Source organism: Hylobates moloch, unplaced genomic scaffold (genome assembly GCF_009828535.3).
Source record: "Hylobates moloch isolate HMO894 unplaced genomic scaffold, HMol_V3 SCAFFOLD_27, whole genome shotgun sequence".
Lineage (NCBI taxonomy): Eukaryota > Metazoa > Chordata > Mammalia > Primates > Hylobatidae > Hylobates > Hylobates moloch.
This window is the reverse complement of record NW_026652302.1, coordinates 2,500,871-2,518,696: the sequence shown is the minus strand read 5'-3', so window position 1 is coordinate 2,518,696 and position 17,826 is coordinate 2,500,871. Positions and strand designations below refer to the sequence as shown.

The following is a 17,826-nucleotide window of genomic DNA, read 5'->3' as shown; positions in this document are numbered from 1 at the left end:
TAAAAGTTGTATATGTTTCATTAAACCCTTAGCATGTTTTTCTATCATTTTTAATAAGAGATTTTTTATATTGCAATCAGATTTTATTAAATTTGATGATATTATCAAATTGTAACTTGGGCTTATTTTTATTTTGCATTAAATTTGGAAAATTTAACATTTACATTTTATAAGCAAATCTGATAAACATCAATATTTTTGTGTGCAGTTATCTATGTTTGGAATTATACACGTAAACATAATTTTTAAAAACTCACTTGATTAAAGTCAATGAATCAGTATATTATTTTTACTTATCGTTCTTGTTAATTACCTTGAAAGGGCATTTACATATCACTTAAAATTTTATTTTGCTAATAAAAATTCAATTCCTGTACATCAAACATGTATTTACAAACTTTATTTGACCCACACAATTTCCTTTTATACTATATTTATTCTTCCCCATGTCCTAATAAATGATATCTCTAAACCAACCTTGTCCAACCCGTGGCCCATAGGCTGCATGCTGCCCAGGAAGACTTTAAATATATCCCAACACAAATTCGTAAACTTTCTTAAAACATTATGAAATACTTTTGTGATTCTTTTTTTTTTTAAGCTCCTCAGTTTAGTTAGTGTTAGTGTATTTTATGCATGGCCCAAGATAATTCTTCCACTGTGGCCCAGGGAAGCCAAAAGATTGAACACCTCTCCTCTAAACCTGACCTTTCTGCAGCAGAATGCCTTGGGTTAAACCAAACTACAGCGCTAGTTCTTCATGAACAAATTTGTCCACACACCAGTAGATTATTTTTTGAATGTTTGTTTTTAAAGTTTGAGTTAGACTTCCTTTTGAATAGAAACAGTTTATTTAATTTGTGATTAGAATTTAAAAGTCACAAAGATTAAGAGGAAGAAGATGATTTAAAGGGAGACTCTATCAAGGTTATAGATGTCATCAAATTCTAGCAATGAATTCTGTATTACTAGGTAAATATACTAATGCTAGTCTTGAATACTTCATTTTGGAAGAGACCTTCTTTAAAGAATATTTGGTTGAACCAAGTACGAATCTGATTATTATTTACATCTAGCATACTTCCTTGGGCTGGGATGGGTTTGGTTTTTGTTTTAGAAACTCCATTGTAGACCTCCCTCTCTAGATTAAGCTTGAATTTTTCAGATAGGTCTAAGTGATACATTTTTAGTCAACGTTCAGAAGAACATTCTAGCTCCACTTAAAACTATTATTTTTAAGTTGTAAATTGATATTGCAGCAAACATACTTCCTGTCTCATATTTTATCTCTTCAGCCCTCTCATTCTAGCCAGCTCTGTTTAGAAAAAAAGTTAAGGCTGGGCACAGTGGCTCATGCCCATAATCCCAGCACTTTGGTAGGCCAAGGTGGGTGGATCACCTGAGGTCAGGAGTTCGAGACCAGCCTGGCCAACATGGCAAAAGCCCGTCTCTACTAATAATACAAAAATTAGCCAGGCGTGGTGGCGTGCGCATGCAGTCCCAGCTACTAGGGAGGCAGAGGCAGGAGAATCACTTGAACCCAGAAGACGGAGGTTGCAGTGAGCCATGATAATGCCACTGCTTTCCAGCCTGGGTGACAAGAAGAAAAGACATCTCCAAAAAGAAAAAAAGTTAAAAGTGGAGAAATTGCTGAGGAGAATGTCAAGTTGTATGAATAGAAAAATAGCTTCAGTGGACTCTTTTGTGCTGCAGTTTTCCTCTCTTCATAATTCTTCATCTTTGAACATTTATCCAAACAACCTTTGCTCCTGCTAAAATGTGGTTCCCAGAACTGAAAGCTGCCTCTGAAAGTAATTCTGACCCACAAAACATAAACACGATCATTGCTCCATCGTTTTGTACCCTGTGATTGCACCAGTCTTTGGGTACCTACAAGGCATGTTGATATGGTGGATTCAGGAGACACCTCAAGAGAGAACATCTTTGGCTGGCTAGATAATGTCTAAAACTCTATTAAGCAGTTATATAACTAGCAATCTTAGGTGGGAATTTTGTGGCTAATTCTGCCCAGCAGGCTCATCCAGAGGCATCCTGGCCCATATGAAATTCACCAGAGGCCTTGACATATGCCTGCCTGAAATTCATAAACACCATGTCTGCAACTTTTACCTGATGTTACGTCTTCTAATCTTATGAAAAAATTAAATAAGTTTTGTTTCCAATAAACTCATGCTGGCTTTAAGAATAGGTTTTATCTTTGAGGTTCACATGAGACATCCTTTTTATGAGCTGCAGCAGAACTCTGAGAAGCACTATTATTAAACTTACTAATCTGTGGTTTGCAGAGTATATATTCTTCTTAAGTTTGAAAAATCAGAATTTTTTGCTCTATTTTTTTTCATAAATACTCAAGACCATACACTGTAATTCAGAATACTAGTCTATGGGATTCCTCAATACTCAGTACTCGATTATATAACTCTTTTACTACTGAATCCATTTAGAATAGCCAAGTTCTGTCCTGTAATCCTATCACTGATTTAGCTTTGGATTTTCACTTACCAATATCTATCCCACCATTTAATAACTTTTTCCTTTATAATTATTCTGAGTCTAAGCAAAAACAAAATAATTTTGCTTTGCCTCTTTAATTCATTAGTACAATGAACTCAAATAATAATAAAAATATCAATACATATGTGCATTCCACTTTGCAAATAAAAATGCTTTATTATACATTTTTTTACTTGCCCCAAACATGATGTCATAAAGCCCTTATTGGTGTTGCAATTCTCATCTCATTATGGGGATTGGAATTCCAGCTAATATTTCTAGATGCATATGAAACTTTTTAAAAATTCATTCTGGCTTATATATATCTAATTTTTACTTCTAGAAATCTAAACATACCAGAGAGCTATCTGTGGACAGAGTACAGCTGGAAGACAAATCTATCTTTTTATTCTTTATTAGGGGCATCTGGAATTATAATCTCACAATTATTCGAACATTTGCGTCTATTATGATATCATGCTTTTGATTCACTGACTTCTTAGCCAGCTATCCAATTATGTTAAACCAAGCTCTTCCCCATCGTAAAGTAAGCCATTCCCAGGCTCTTGAGCTGCCCCTTTTCTGCAATCTAAAGAGCTCATCCTCAATCACACATCTGGGTTCTGTGGAATCAAATCAGCTATTAATTTTACAGTTTTACCTGTCATGGCAACAGAATACATTTCTTTGAACTCTTCTGCTTCTCTTACTTCACTGTTCCAGAAAGATAGATCTGGGAGACAGTAGCTTTTGGGCTACTCTGGGATGGTGCAATGATAAAAATCTGCCATGGGAGGCATTAGAAGAATTAGAAGAGGACATAGTAATCATCTATTGTAGTTAAGCACTTTATTTTATAGTTAAGGAACCACACAAAGGAAAATATCACAGTTTATTGTTTTCCTGAAAACTTTGTAGGATAGTGCTTTCTAAGAGAAATTCCAAACATAATCCTAGTGATTCTATGTTTATTAAGAGATCTTGGGACCTATAGGTATATCATAATAAGACATTTAGTACTATTAGATATTGTACATTTGAGAGAATAATGACGACGTAATTCATTTCTGTGTAATTTGTCTTTCTTATAGAAGGGATACACTTTCGTGGTGGAAGCATTTACAGGTGGCACATACGTAGCAGCCTCACGATGGAAACTGCGTCTCATTGGTTCTTGTGCTCCACTGCCATGCCTCTCTCGAGACTCTCCATGCAATACCTTTGCCATAAAGGAAATCCGAGATTACTACATACCCAATGATAAGAAAATTTTATTCAGGTACAAGTATATGACAGAAGGGGAAAGGCATTTTTTAAAAAAATATTAATATTTTAGGATAAAAATAAATTCTGCAGTAAAATCCTGAGTCGGTTTTGAATTTCAAATTCTATATTCTTTTTGGAAACAATTAATTGAGTGTAATGTGATTATGTGGGTGTTACATAAGATTAAGCCTGTATGGCTACGTATAATGGTAGAGAGATTTCCCTAAGTCTTCATCCTACTTGACTTTGATTAAAGATTCTTCATGACATGGCTTCCTCTTTCTGTGTTCTTCTTCTTCTGCTCCATCTCTGACTAGTATTTTGTGAGGGTTTATCAACCAACTCAGCCTTCTTTTTATGCTCATCTATGTGCAGTGTTCTCCTTAAACAGCCTAATCACGGATTCCACTCTCTTTCCTTAATCAGTCTTCAATGTCCCTGCACTATTTCCAGCCCTCATTATCTTCAGTCTATACAATTGTTTTGTTTCTGGAATCCATGACTCTACTATATTCCCTTTTCTGCACTTAATCAGTTTTTCCTCATTCTCCATATCCTTTTACATACTCATCCTTTACTTCCACAGTAATTGCCTTTCAACCACACATATTTAAATATGTGATTCTCCTGCTTTAAAACCTTTGATAACGTTCCATTGGCTACAAATAAACTCCAAAGCACATAGCATGTTATTTAGCATTCTTGAACAGATGCCTAACACAGTGCGCTCTCCTGATGGAACTAGCGACCACCTCCTGATATACATGCCCAGAAATTTTATTTTGCTCAAGCATTTCCTCTTGTCTCATGTGTCCTGTCCCCACCTCTCCACTTAAAAAAAAATCATCACCTTTAATGATAATTTTCAATAGTAAAATTCTTTGTGCTTAAACCTTCAAATATAATTAGTTGGCTCTGGTCATGTTCCTAAAGTCCTTTGTTCTCTCTGAGACTGTGACATATCAAATTCTATCTAGTTAATTTCACATTGGCCACTATGAGAATCAACACTGATTGAAGGCAAGAATCATTTATTTTCAACAGAGGACCTAACACAGTGCCTGATACATAATTGGCCTCCATTAACAATGTGTTGTTATTCAAGGAGTTGTTAGAATACTTATCTTCTCTTTTTAATATACACTTCTCTGCACAGAAAATTCGGAAAATATGTGTATTCCCAAGGAGGAAAGAAACACACCAATAACTAAAAATCGCAATTGTGATAAAATATTTTAACTACTATGATAGAAAACCATTGTATCACATGGCAAGGCCACTAATAGACTAAAAAGTGACACTTAACCTACTACCTAAATTATCCCAGAAGCTGGTATTAAAGTCATCAAGCTGAGTGGTGAGGAAGGTGAAGAGGGAGCTGCTTAGGTAGCATAAATGAAAGTTCATAAATTAAAGGATATACAACTTTTCTGGAAACTCAAGACATTGTTTTTTGTTTGCAGAGTTGGGTTTCGGCATGCTATAGTTAAGTAGTAAGACCAGAAAGTCAGCAAAAACTTTCTGAGAAGAGCCTCACTGGACAAGTATGAATTTTTACATTAGGAGCAAGGGGACTCTTTAAATGATTTTAAGAAAGATTACATTATCAGACGTGTTAAAAATTATGTCTGCATAGCATGAATTTTTAAAAATACATTATATATATATATTTACATATATATATAATTTTTTTTTTTTGAGACAGAGTCTCACTCTGTCACCCAGGCTGTAGTACAGTGGCACGATCTTGGCTCATTGCAACCTCTGCCTCCTGGGTTCAAGTGATTCTCATGCCTCAGCCTCCCAAGTAGCTGGGATTACAGGTGCATGCCAGGAAGCCTGGTTAATTTTTGTATTTTTTGTAGAGATTAGGTCTCACCATGTTGTCCAGGCTAGTCTCAAACTCCTGGCCTCAAGTGATCCACCTGCCTCAGCCTCCCAAAGTCCTGGGATTACAGACGTGAGCAACTGCACCCAGCCTATTAATTATATTTTACAACAGAAAAGATGTTAGAACTATATTATTTTAAAATTATATTTAATCATAAAAGACATGGAATATGAAAAAAAAAAAAACTTCACTCAAGGCAGCAGTGTGTTGAATGAATGGAAGTGGAGCATAACCGGAGGGAGAGAAACCAGGTAAAAGCTTTGAAACAACCCAGAAGTGAGATTATGGCAGTCTGAAGTAGGGCAGCATATTGACCTGTGAGGACTTCCATAACAAAAGTCCACACACTGGGTGGGTGATTTATGCAATAGCATTTATTGTTGCAGAGCTGTGGAAACTATTAGCAGAAGTGTGAGATCAAAGTGTCAGCAGGGTTGGTTCCAACTGAGGCTGTGGGAGAGAACCTGTTTCATGACTTTCTCCTGGCTTCTTGTGGTTTGCTGGTAATCTTTGGTTATCCTTAGCTTTTAGAGGCATCACATCTATCTCTGCCATCATCTTCTCGTGGTATTTTCCCCTGTGTGCCTCTGTTTCCAAATTTCCCTTTTTCTTTAGAGACAATCTCATTTTGTCGCCCAGCTGGAGTTCAGTGGTGCAATCATGGCTCACTAAAAACTCTTAACTCCTGCCTCAAGCAATCCTCTCACCTCACCATAGCTGGTACTATGGGCACATGCCACCATGCCCAGCTAATTATTTTTTAAATTTTTTGTAGAGACAGAGTCTTGCTATGTTGACCAGGCTGGTCTCAAACTCTTGGCCTCAAGCAATCCGCCTTCCTTGGCCTCCCAAAGTGCTGGGTTTGCAGGCATGAGCCACAATGCTCAGTCCTAAATTTCCCTTTTTTTATGAGGACACCAATCATACTGGAGTAGAGCCCACTCTAATGACTTAATTTTAACTTGATTCTCTGCAAAAGACCCTATCTCCAAAATAGGTGACATTGTGAAGCACTGGGGGTTAGAACTCCAACAGATCTTTGGTGGTAGGAGGGGACACAATTCAACCCATAACAGGCAGTGACAGTGAATCTGAAGAGAAGAAAAAGGATTTTAAGATACTGAGGTAAAATTGACAGCCTTGCTGGAGTTCTAGAGTTTGACTTGGGAAATGTTTGGATGATGTCTCTCATTTGCAAGGTGGGCCATAGGAAGACAACTGATTCCTTTTTAGTTTTTAAATGTGGTGGTCTAGTGAAATAGCCAAGCGATACTGCATAGGTAGTTCCACTGCAGACATTGATTTGGGAGTCATTATTCTGTTGCTGCTCATGGAAGTGCCCAGGAAGGTTTGTAAAATGAGAATCAGACCTAGGACAGAACATGAAGACTCTGATGTTTGGGGGAATGTCTGTCAGTGGAAGCAAAGCAGCCCACAAATAGGAGGAAAAGTATAAAAGTTGCTGTGCTCATAGTGGAAGAGTTTTTAAAGGAGAAGGAAATCGAGGTCCAGTCAACACTGTCAAGTTCTCCTGAGAGGTAAAAGAAGATGAGAACGGAAGTTTCTATAGGATGGTGACAAACTCCTTGAAACCTTGGCAAGAGTAGGTTTAGCACTTGGTGTGTTAGTCCATTCTCACACTGCTATAAAAACATACCTGAGACTCAGTAATTTATGGAGAAAAGAGGTTTAATTGACTCACAGTTCTACAGTATGTACAGGAGGCATGGCTGGAGAAGCCTCAGGAATCTTACAATCATGGCAGAAGACGAAAAGGAAGCAGGAAGAGTCTTCACATGGCAGAGCAGGAGAGAGAGAGAGAGAAGGGGGAAGAGCTATACACTTTCAAACAACCAGATCTCATGAAAACTCACTCACGATCATGAGGACAGCAAGGGGAATTCCGTCCCCATGACCCAATCACCTCCTACACCAGGCTGCTCCTCTAACCCTGATTATCATAATTCAACATGAGATTTGGGTGGGGACACAGAGCCAAACTGTATCACCAGTGTTGGTGGTGGAGTACGCACGTGGAAGGTGGTAAGATGAGAAGAGTGGAAGCAGACAACTCTCCTTAGGTGCTGAGCTCGGAAGTTGGAAATGCAGTAGATGCTGGCCTGCAAGGTGGGCTGAAAGTTGTGTTGGTTTGTTTTTTGCTTTGTTTTAATCTGTTTTAAAGATAGGAGAGAACTATACTTATGCACAAGCTAATTTCAAGGAGGAATAAAGAGTGGGGTTTATTTAAGACACAGGAGAGGGGCCAGGCACAGTGGCTCATGCCTGTAATCCCAGTAGTTTACAAGGCTGAGGCAGGAGGATTGCTTGATCCCAGGAGTTCAAGAATAGCCTGGGTAACATAGTGAGATCCTGTCTCTACAAAAAAATTTAGTTGAGCATGGTGGTGCATACCTGTAGTCCTAGCTATATTGGAGTCTGAGGCATAAATATCACTTGAGTCCAGGAGTTCGAGGTGCAATGAGTCATGATTGCACCACTGCACTCCAGCCTGTGTGACCTTTTCTATATATATAGAGAGAGAGAGAGAAAAAAGTGTTGTCTTTTAGTATCGTCATATATATGAGAGACATAATACTCAGAAAAGCAAATTTCCAGAGAAATTAAAAGTTGATTGTGTCCTGAGCATTTGTGAGGAATCACCTAAAATGAGAACAAAAAGCCGACTCTTTAATTGCATTAAAAGGGGAGCAGGAAAGAATAGATTAGACTGCATGTTTCAAGTCTTTTTGCAAGAGGTTTCCAAACTATTGATGAGGGGTGAAGGTGGAGGCTGTGGGTACTACTTTAATTTCTCTGTATTTTTGTGAATCACAGAAATGCTATTACCAGTGAAGCTCCAAAGCCTTCTGCCAGGAGTGCTTTTTGTGTAATAGAGAGGGTTGACGTGGCAGTAGTTTGCAGATCTATTAGCAGGTTTGGTGGCTTTTAGGGCTATCAAGTTTTATATTTATTTATTTTTATTAAGTTCCGGTGTACCTGTGCAAGATGTGCAGGTTTGTTACATAGGTAAACATGTGCCATGGTGGTTTGCTGCACCTGTCAACCCATCACCTAGGTATTAAGCTCAGTATGCATTAGCTCTTTTCCCTGATGCTCTCCCACCCCCCACCCTCCCCCAACATGCCTTAGTCAGTGTTGTTCCCCTCCCTGTGTCCATGTGTTCTCATTGTTCAGCTCCCACTTATAAGTGAGAATATGCAGTGTTTGGTTTTCTGTTCCTGCATTAGTTTGCTGAGGATAATGGCTTCCAGCTTCATCTGTGTCCCTGCAAAGGACATGATCTCATTCCTTTTAATGGCTGCATAGTATTCCATGGTACATATGTACCATATTTTCTTTATCCAGTCTACCATTGATGTGCATTTGGGTTAATTCCTTGTCTTTGCTATTGTGAATAGTGCTGCAGTGAACATATGCATGCATGTATCTTTATACTAGTATGATTTATATTTCTCTGGATATATACCCAGTAATGGGATTGCTGGGTCAAATGGTATTACTGGTTCTAAATCTTTGAGGATCACCACACTGTCTTCCACGATGATTGAACTAATTTATATTCTCACCAACAGTGTAAAAGAGTTTCTATTTCTCTGCAACCTCACCGGCATGTATCGTTTCCTGACCTTAATAATCATCATTCTGACTGGCATGAGATGGTATCTCATTGTGGTTTTGAATCACATTTCTGTAATGATCAGTGATGTTTAGCTATCTTTTATGTGTTTGTTGGCCACATGTATGTCATTTTTTGAGAAGTGTCTGTTTATATGCTTTGTAGGGCTATCAAGTTTTATAAGTGACTGCTTATTACATCTAAATAAAAACTTATATTTTTTAAATCTAGGATTTTATGATAATAAAAGTTCTATTTCCTTTTGGTTTACAGTACTATATTGGGCTCCTTTGCCAAAGTCTATAATAACTCTAGTATTTTCAGGATGTTAGTGAACTTTACAAAGTAGTTTTACTTTTAGGTTATCATATCAGAAAATTAGGCAGTTTTCCTTACTGTATTAGTCTGGTCTTGCACTGCTATAAAGAAATACCTGAGACTGGGTAATTTCTGAAGAAAAGAGGTTTAATTGGCTCACTGTTCTACAGGCCGTACAGGAAGCATAATGCTGGCATCTGCTCAGCATCTAGGGAGGCCTCAGGAAGCTTCCAATCATGGCAGAAGAGGAATGGGGAGCAGGCACATCACATGGCCAGAGCAGGAGTAAGAGAGAGAGAAAGGGGGAGGGGGATACACATGTTTAAACAACCAGATCTCATGACAACTCACTCACTGTCATGTGAATGGCACCAAGTAGATGGTGCTAAACTATTCGTGAGAAACCTGTCTCCAAGATCCAATTACTTCTCACCAGGCTCCACCTCCAACAGTGAGGGTCACAATTTGACAGGAGATTTGGGCAGGGACATATATCCAAACTATCTCACTGACCTGAGAGAAAGACCAACATACTTGCTTATAATGTTAACTTTTTTTCTTTACAGATATTCAGTTAAAGTTCTAACACCACAACCTGCTACAATACAGGTACGCACATCCAAACCAGATGCATTCATCAAGCTGCAGGTCCTAGAAAATGAAGAAACTATGGTGAGCTCCATTGGAAAAGGCCAAGCTATAATCCCAGCATTTCACTTCTTGAAGAGTGAGAAAGGTTTGAGCTCCCAGTGTAAGTGTACCTTTATGAACAGGATAGTTAGATTCATAAATGGATATTTATGTTTTCATGACACTTTAAAAATGAAAATAAAGTAGCAAGTAACCACTTAAATTATGAAACTTGATAGTACAGTAAAATATTACAAGTATAGCATTTGCATGTCAAATTAGGCTCTGAAAATCAATACAGGTTTATTTTAAAGCCTTTTCACCTTGGAGAAAAATTTGCTTTCCTATTACATGAGCCTTCTTAATAAGAAGTCAAATTTTATTATTTTGAAAGAATATTTTTACTTTTTTAAATTCCTAATTCATCATTTTCAGAAAATATTCTACTTACTAAAATTAACAAAAACTAAAGTTATTACTTTCAATATACTATTCTCAATGAGTTATTAAATAAATAAAATAATTTTGGAAATAATCGTTAGCAGTGCTACTCTGAAGTGTATTACTTAGTTATGTTAGTAACTTGATTCTGACTGTAAGAATCACACATTACCAATGTAGCATATTTGGAAAAATAGAAAATTAAAAACAAGGGAACAAGAAATGCCTTATAATCGTGCTACTCAGAAAAAAAAAGTTAATATTTTACCTTTTTTGCCAAAACACACGAAATATTTTGGCTTTTATGCCTTCTTTCTCCATTTTTGCATTTAGATTTTAAGCAAAACTGAGTTCTTACCTATTTTGCCCATTGATATTTCTTCTTTCTTAAAATAATAACTTTATTTATTTTTTGTGGCCTTGGCTGGGACCTCCAAACCAAGGTTAAATAAGTGATGATGATGTATTTCCTTTTCTTAAGGCGGAACACTTGGGACATTTATCATTTATTATCTTTTTTGGTGGCTTCTAATAATTAGACTTTATGAAACTTGAGAAAGTTCCTTCTATTGATAGCTGTGAATTTTAATATTGAATGGGTTTGGAACATTATTATTTTTTGTTGTTGTTTATAGAAATCATCAAATTTTACTCCTTTGAGTTTAATAAATTTAGTTTGCATTTTGAATCACTCTTGCATTCTTAGAATAAAACCTATTTGGCCATGGTGTTTTAACATACTCCTATGTTTAGAATATATAATTTTACTCAGTTTGCTGGATCATAATCAAAACTTTGTATCTCTATGAGAGTTTTTTTCTCTATGTGCACCCGTACATTATTCTTTTCTAGTTCTCAAGCTAAAATTATAATGAATACTTGAAATTAATTTGAGAACTTGTTAGTTTTTCTATTTTTCAGTCTTTTAAATTCTCCAGGATTCATTTCTTTTTAAAAAATTTATTAGATTTGTCCTCAAAACTTTCTAAATCTGATGTTTTTAGGGGAGAGACATTTATTTGTTTTTTTACTATTTAAGAAAATAATTTCAAAGGTTATTTTTTAACTGCCTTTAATTTTTATAGAATATATTTTTAGTGAAAAGTACAGCTTCATTTCGATTTTCCAATTTATCTGCATAAATTTGCATAAGAATTTAAAAAATTTTTAAATATCTTCTCAATAGGTTTGTATAATGTATTCTTTATTTATTTTTAATTTATTCCTAATCAGACTTTTTTGAACTTACTCTGTATTATTGGTCTTTTCTTAGAAAGAATTGGATTTATTATTCAAACCCGAATGGCTCTTTTAGATTTATAATCTACTTCATCAATATTTATATTTATCTTTTAAAACCCTGTCTCTACTTTTAAAATTTAGTCAAATGTTTTTTTCTTCTAGCTTTGCCAGTTGCAATTTTAGTTCATGTTTTAAATCTTGTTTTTAAATGAATATACTTAATGCTATACATTTTTCTAACTCTGGCTACATATGTTTTATTATATTTTATATCTTAGAATGCTATAAAATTTTTATGTAGTGTTATGTTAGCCATGGGCTATGATTTATTTTTTACTTTTTCTTTCACCTTAGCATTTATAACATTTTTAGAATTCCTAAATAATAAAATTGCTTTATTTAGCCTATTTCTGTTAATTTCTAATTGAATTCTGTGGAGTTAGAAAGTGTAGATATATTTTCTACTTTGAGGATTGGATTGGTGTTTTTCCAGTTTCCTGATTCAAATCAAGTTTGATTACTGTCCCACTGAGGTTTAAAAAAACTCTAATTTTGGAGGTAGTTTGATGTCTAAACGCACACATACAATTTCATAAAAGTCAAACTTGCTAATTATGATATGTAAAATGTCAAGATTGTCATTTATACTTTAATTGGTGTGTAAATTTCTTAGTGATGTGTATTAAGATCACCTATTTTTATTTTTAAATGTGTGATAACATCTCTAACTCTAATATGTTTAGTTTTACATATTTATATGCTATGTTGCTAGTTATATAAGTTTCATATTTGCTTTATATTTTTCATGTTTATTTTTAAAATAAACATAAAGCAACCTTCTCTTAACTTTAACAGGATTTCTTATCACTGATTCTTCCTTTTGTTATTCTTCCTTTTGTTATTATTTGCCTGTTGATACTGTTCATCTGTTTAGTTTTCCATCCTCTACATGTTTTTGCTGTGAGTCTTTCTCCTGTAAATGGATATTTTTTCTACACAATAATATATGGACTGGCTTTGTGCCCCGCCCAAATCTCATCTCGATTTATAATCCGAATTGTAATCTCCACATATTGGGAGAGGGACCTCGTGGGGGGTGATTAGACCATGGGATGCTATTCCCACATGCTATTTTCGTGATAGTGAGTTCTCGCAAAATCTGATGGTTTTATAAGGGGTTTTTTTCCCCCTTCACTCTGCACTTCTCTCTCCTGTCACCATATGAAAAAGGATGTGTTTGCTTCCCCTTCCTCTTCTGCCATGACTGTAAAGTTCCCTCAGGTCTCTTCAGCCATGTGGAACTGTGTGTTAAACCTCTTTCCTTTATAAATTATCTAGTTAGGCAGTTATTTTTAGCAGTGTGAGGACAGACTAATATAAAATGCAAGATTCTTGTCTCTAAAATGGGGGACTGCAGTCCATTTACATTAATTTTGATGTGTATGTTTTTTTTGAATTATTCCATCACATTATATTTCTTAATTGATTACATCGTCTAGTTGACCTTTGCAAAGCTATTTCACAATCAGCACCCTTCCTGAACTTTTTCCCCAATAGTGTTTATTTTGATTAAACCTACAAGCAAATTACTAGAAATAACTGTCATTTTTCTATATGTAAAAATCTTTATATCCCTTTTCTACCTAATATCTGTATTTTGTTTGTTTGTTTTGTTTTAGTTATATAGGTGGGCATTCCAGAGCAATACAGATTCTAGTGGTAACACTGACTTTTGACTCCCTGTCCCTCTCTCTCTTTAACAACTACTGGCAAGTTAGGGAGTATAAGCTGAGCAACAGGTCACTGCAAATTGTTTGATATCCCATCATCTTACACAGGCTTCAGTAGCGTGAGCCTCTGTCTTTTCCCAGTCCAGTGTTCTATCCAGGAACTGCTCCTAGCTAGTGGGATGAAGGGTACTACTGAAGGATTTATTATTTACACTAACTTGACTGGAGGCACTCAGTCTCTAATACAAATCCTTCCTATCATTCTCCCCAGAGCTTTCTGCAAGATAGACCTTGCCACGTGTGGCTCTACTTCTGAGTGTTGTTTCCTAAATCAGTTTTTGGTTTCGATCACTAACATCGGGTAAGAATCCCATTTCCAGGGAGACAAGGAGTACAGTTCGGGCTGTGACCTTAATCAAGATTTTAACACTGCTTATTTGAAATCTGTCTGTGTTTTTTATTTATCTCATTATTATGATTTATAGAATGTAAAATATTACATATACGCACCTCTGATTATTTTCTCCCTATTTCATTCTTTCCATATTTCTAGTCTGACTTTCAAGTTTCTTCTGATTTTATTGCATAACTCATTGTAATTGTGCTCGCTAAACATAATTTCCATCCTCCCACTGTACCAATATATTTCCCTTCTAAATGCCCCAATAAATAGTACTACCCACTCGACATCAACGTGTTCATCATTATTTTGTTCCTAGATTTTTTTTTTTTGAGATGCAGTCTCACTCTGTCACCCAGGCTGTAGTGATCTCAGATCACTGCAACCTCCACCTCCTGGATTCAAGTGATTCTCGTGCCTTAGCCTCCCAAGTAGCTGGGATTACAGGTGTGTGACACCACACCCGACTAATTTTTGTATTTTAGTAGAGACAGGATTTCATTCTGTTGGCCATGCTGGTCTCAAACTCCTGACCTCAAGTGATCCACCTGCATCAGCTTCCCCAAGTGCTGGGATTACAGGTGTGAGCCACTGTTTCTAGATTTATTTTGAATGCCTGTAATGATTTACCCACAGTTCATCAACAAATATGATTGAGGGAATTTGTTAAAGAAAACTCTTTTATATGTTTCACCATTTACAAAATTTAATTTATAAAACATATTTACTTTTATCAAATGTTTTTTACAATTTGGATTTCCCCATTTGATTTATAGTTATAATAAATTATATAAATATTTTCAATATTCAATAATATTTGCTATTTTAGAATAAACCCTAGTTGATTGTGGTGTTTCAATAGAAGTAGATTTGGTTTACAATTATTTTATTGGGAATTTTTTTTTTATATTATTATACTTTAAGTTTTAGGGTACATGAGCACAATGTGCAGGTTTGTTACATATGTATCCATGTGCCATGTTGGTGTGCTGCACCCATTAACTCGTCCTTTAGCATTAGGTATATCTCCTAATGCTGTCCCTCCCCCCTCCCCCCACCCCACAACAGTCTCCAGAGTGTGATGTTCCCCTTCCTGTGTCCATATGTTCTCATTGTTCAATTCCCACCTATGAGTGAGAACATGCGGTGTTTGGTTTTTTGTCCTTGCGATAGTTTACTGAGAATGATGGTTTCCAGTCTCATCCATGTCCCTACAAAGGACATGAACTCATCATTTTTTATGGCTGCATAGTATTCCATTGTGTATATGTGCCACATTACAAGAGAAGTATACATAAGTATTTTAAACCAATTTTTATAGGTTTACTTCTGGCCAAGAAAGATACAGAAAAATTGAGTGGAAGGGTAACTGGGTCAGAGATCAGAAACTGATCCAAAAGTAGAGCCAACATCTATAATGGCTCTTATTTTACATGATATTTCTATTTTACCATTAGTATTTCCAGATGAACTTTAATACAATTTTTCAAGTTTTCTCAAAACACACAGAAATCATTGTTTTTCTTCTGACTGCCTTGAATATATAGATACTATAATTTAAGGAAACTGACATTGTTACAGTATCAAATTTGCATGCAAGGAAAGTCTATTTCCATTTATTCATGACCTCTTCTATGTTTCACAGAAAAAGATTAAAAGATTTCTCCACATGATAGAACTATTTCTGTGCATTAGATAATTTCTTCATTTAGACTTCAAACAGGGTGTCGTTTTTAAATTGATGCTATTAATTTGTGTCTATGAGTGATATAAAAGACACTGAATTTAAAAATAAACACTTTTCCTTGGCTTCTCTTGGAAACAAATCTATTTACATATCCTTTACTGTATGTATTTCTGGAGTACCCCCACATAAATACTAATAGTTGCAAAAAATCTGTGTGTGTGTCTTTACAGGATATCAAGGTACACACTACCTTGATAGGTATCCTGTACACAAACACTCTTACCACATGCTAAAGGAAAGACAAAACTTCATTGCAAGGATGCAGAAGTTCAAAGTGAGCCAGTCACAGATCTTATATACAGACTTCTTTATATCTGTTTTGTATCATATCATAGGAATTTACAGAATATCTGTATATCTTATAATGTTTCAATAACAAAATCTTATACTAATACTTATGGTATAAGGTCAATATAAAATTTGTAATTTTGAATATTTTGTAAAATTTCTAATTTTAAAATTTTTAATTTGGGAAATTTATAATTTTCCATAAAATTTACATTCTAGATAACTGAGTATTTGAGGAAGCCCTATAGACTAGGAATAATACAATATTTTATTTCATATGGTTATATAAGGCTCCTACAGAGAATGATCTGTGATATGCCCAATCTTTAAAATTCAAGGATGAATTTTAACAAATAACCTGTGTGTCTAATTTTCTGAATGTGTACATGCATATATATTAAATAAATGTTTAGAAGTAGAACTACTAGGTCAATGAATGGGTACATGCATTGTTATTCTCTTATACATTGTCCAGTTGCCCTCTACTGGAGTTTGAGTAAATTTATCCTCCTTTATTCGTGCTCCCCTGACTTGACAGAGTTATATTTCTTGACTTTTGTCATCTGAATGCTACAAATATTAATTTATATTTCTTTTGTCTTTAGTGAGGTTTGAACAAGTTTTTATGTGTTATATTTCCTCTTTTTGTATTACCTTCTTTGCTTTCCCGTTTTTTAATTGAAGTTAGCTATTTTTTTCTAGCTGATTTGTAGAGTCTCATACATTAGGGAAATTTGCCCTTTTACCTATGTGTTTCTAATGTTTTTGTAAAAAAATGAGTTATGAATTAGTGACTAATGAATGGAAGTAAAGGACAGGGCCTTTGTGTCATACATTTTTAATTTTTTATTAAAGTATAATTTATATACAGCAAAAAGTATAAATCAATGTTTTGATAAGTACATACTTTAGTGTGACCCACACCCCTAACAAGATATCAAATATTTCTGTTACCCAGAAGATACTTCAGGCCATTTTCATTCAATTTCCTCACCCTCAAAGGGGCAATCACTGTTCACATTTCCATCACAATAGACTAGCTTTGCCTGTTCTAGAACTTCATAAAATTGGAACCATATAGTATTTATCTTTTGACACTGGCTTCTTTTGCTCAGCATAATGTTTTTAAGTTATATCCATGTTATTGCATATAACACTATTCTATTTCTGTTTCTGAATATTAATTCCATTATATGGAGATACCACACTTTGTCTACCCATTCTCCTATTGGACATATGGGTTTATTGGAGTTTTTTGATATGGTGACTCAAGCTGATAAGGACATGCTTGTACAAATCCTTTTTTGGACTTACGTTTTCATTTCACTTGGATCAATATTCAGGAATTAAATTAGTATGTCAGAGTTTGACATATGTATACATTTATTTTAAAATGGTAAACAGTTTATCAAATGGATTGTATCATTTTACATTCCCAACAAGGTATAAATGTTCTGGTTTCTCACATTTTTTCTAACATTTATTGTTGTCAATGTTTTTAATCATTCTAGTTTATATATTGTACTATTTCTTTGTAGTTTAATTTGCATTTCCCTTATGACTAATGACGTTGAGCATCTTATGTGTGCTTACTGACCATGTGTATAACTTATTGACTGAAGGATTTATTCATACATTATACCCACATTTTTAATGAGTTGTCTTTATTATTATTAACCTGTTCTTCTTATGTTCTGTATCTTCTGGATACAAGTTCTTCAT

General features: G+C 35.1%; 1 protein-coding gene across 1 annotated transcript in view; it reads left to right on the top strand.

Annotated features, from left to right (window-relative positions):
* The window catches only part of LOC116463107 (androglobin), a 183,641-nt gene that overhangs the window by 126,113 nt on the left and 39,702 nt on the right, over positions 1-17,826 (top strand). The window contains exons 26-27 of the mRNA XM_032146070.2: positions 3,606-3,793; positions 10,193-10,377. Of these exons, the coding sequence (XP_032001961.1) occupies positions 3,606-3,793; positions 10,193-10,377 (373 nt within the window). The remainder of the gene's footprint in view (positions 1-3,605; positions 3,794-10,192; positions 10,378-17,826) is intronic.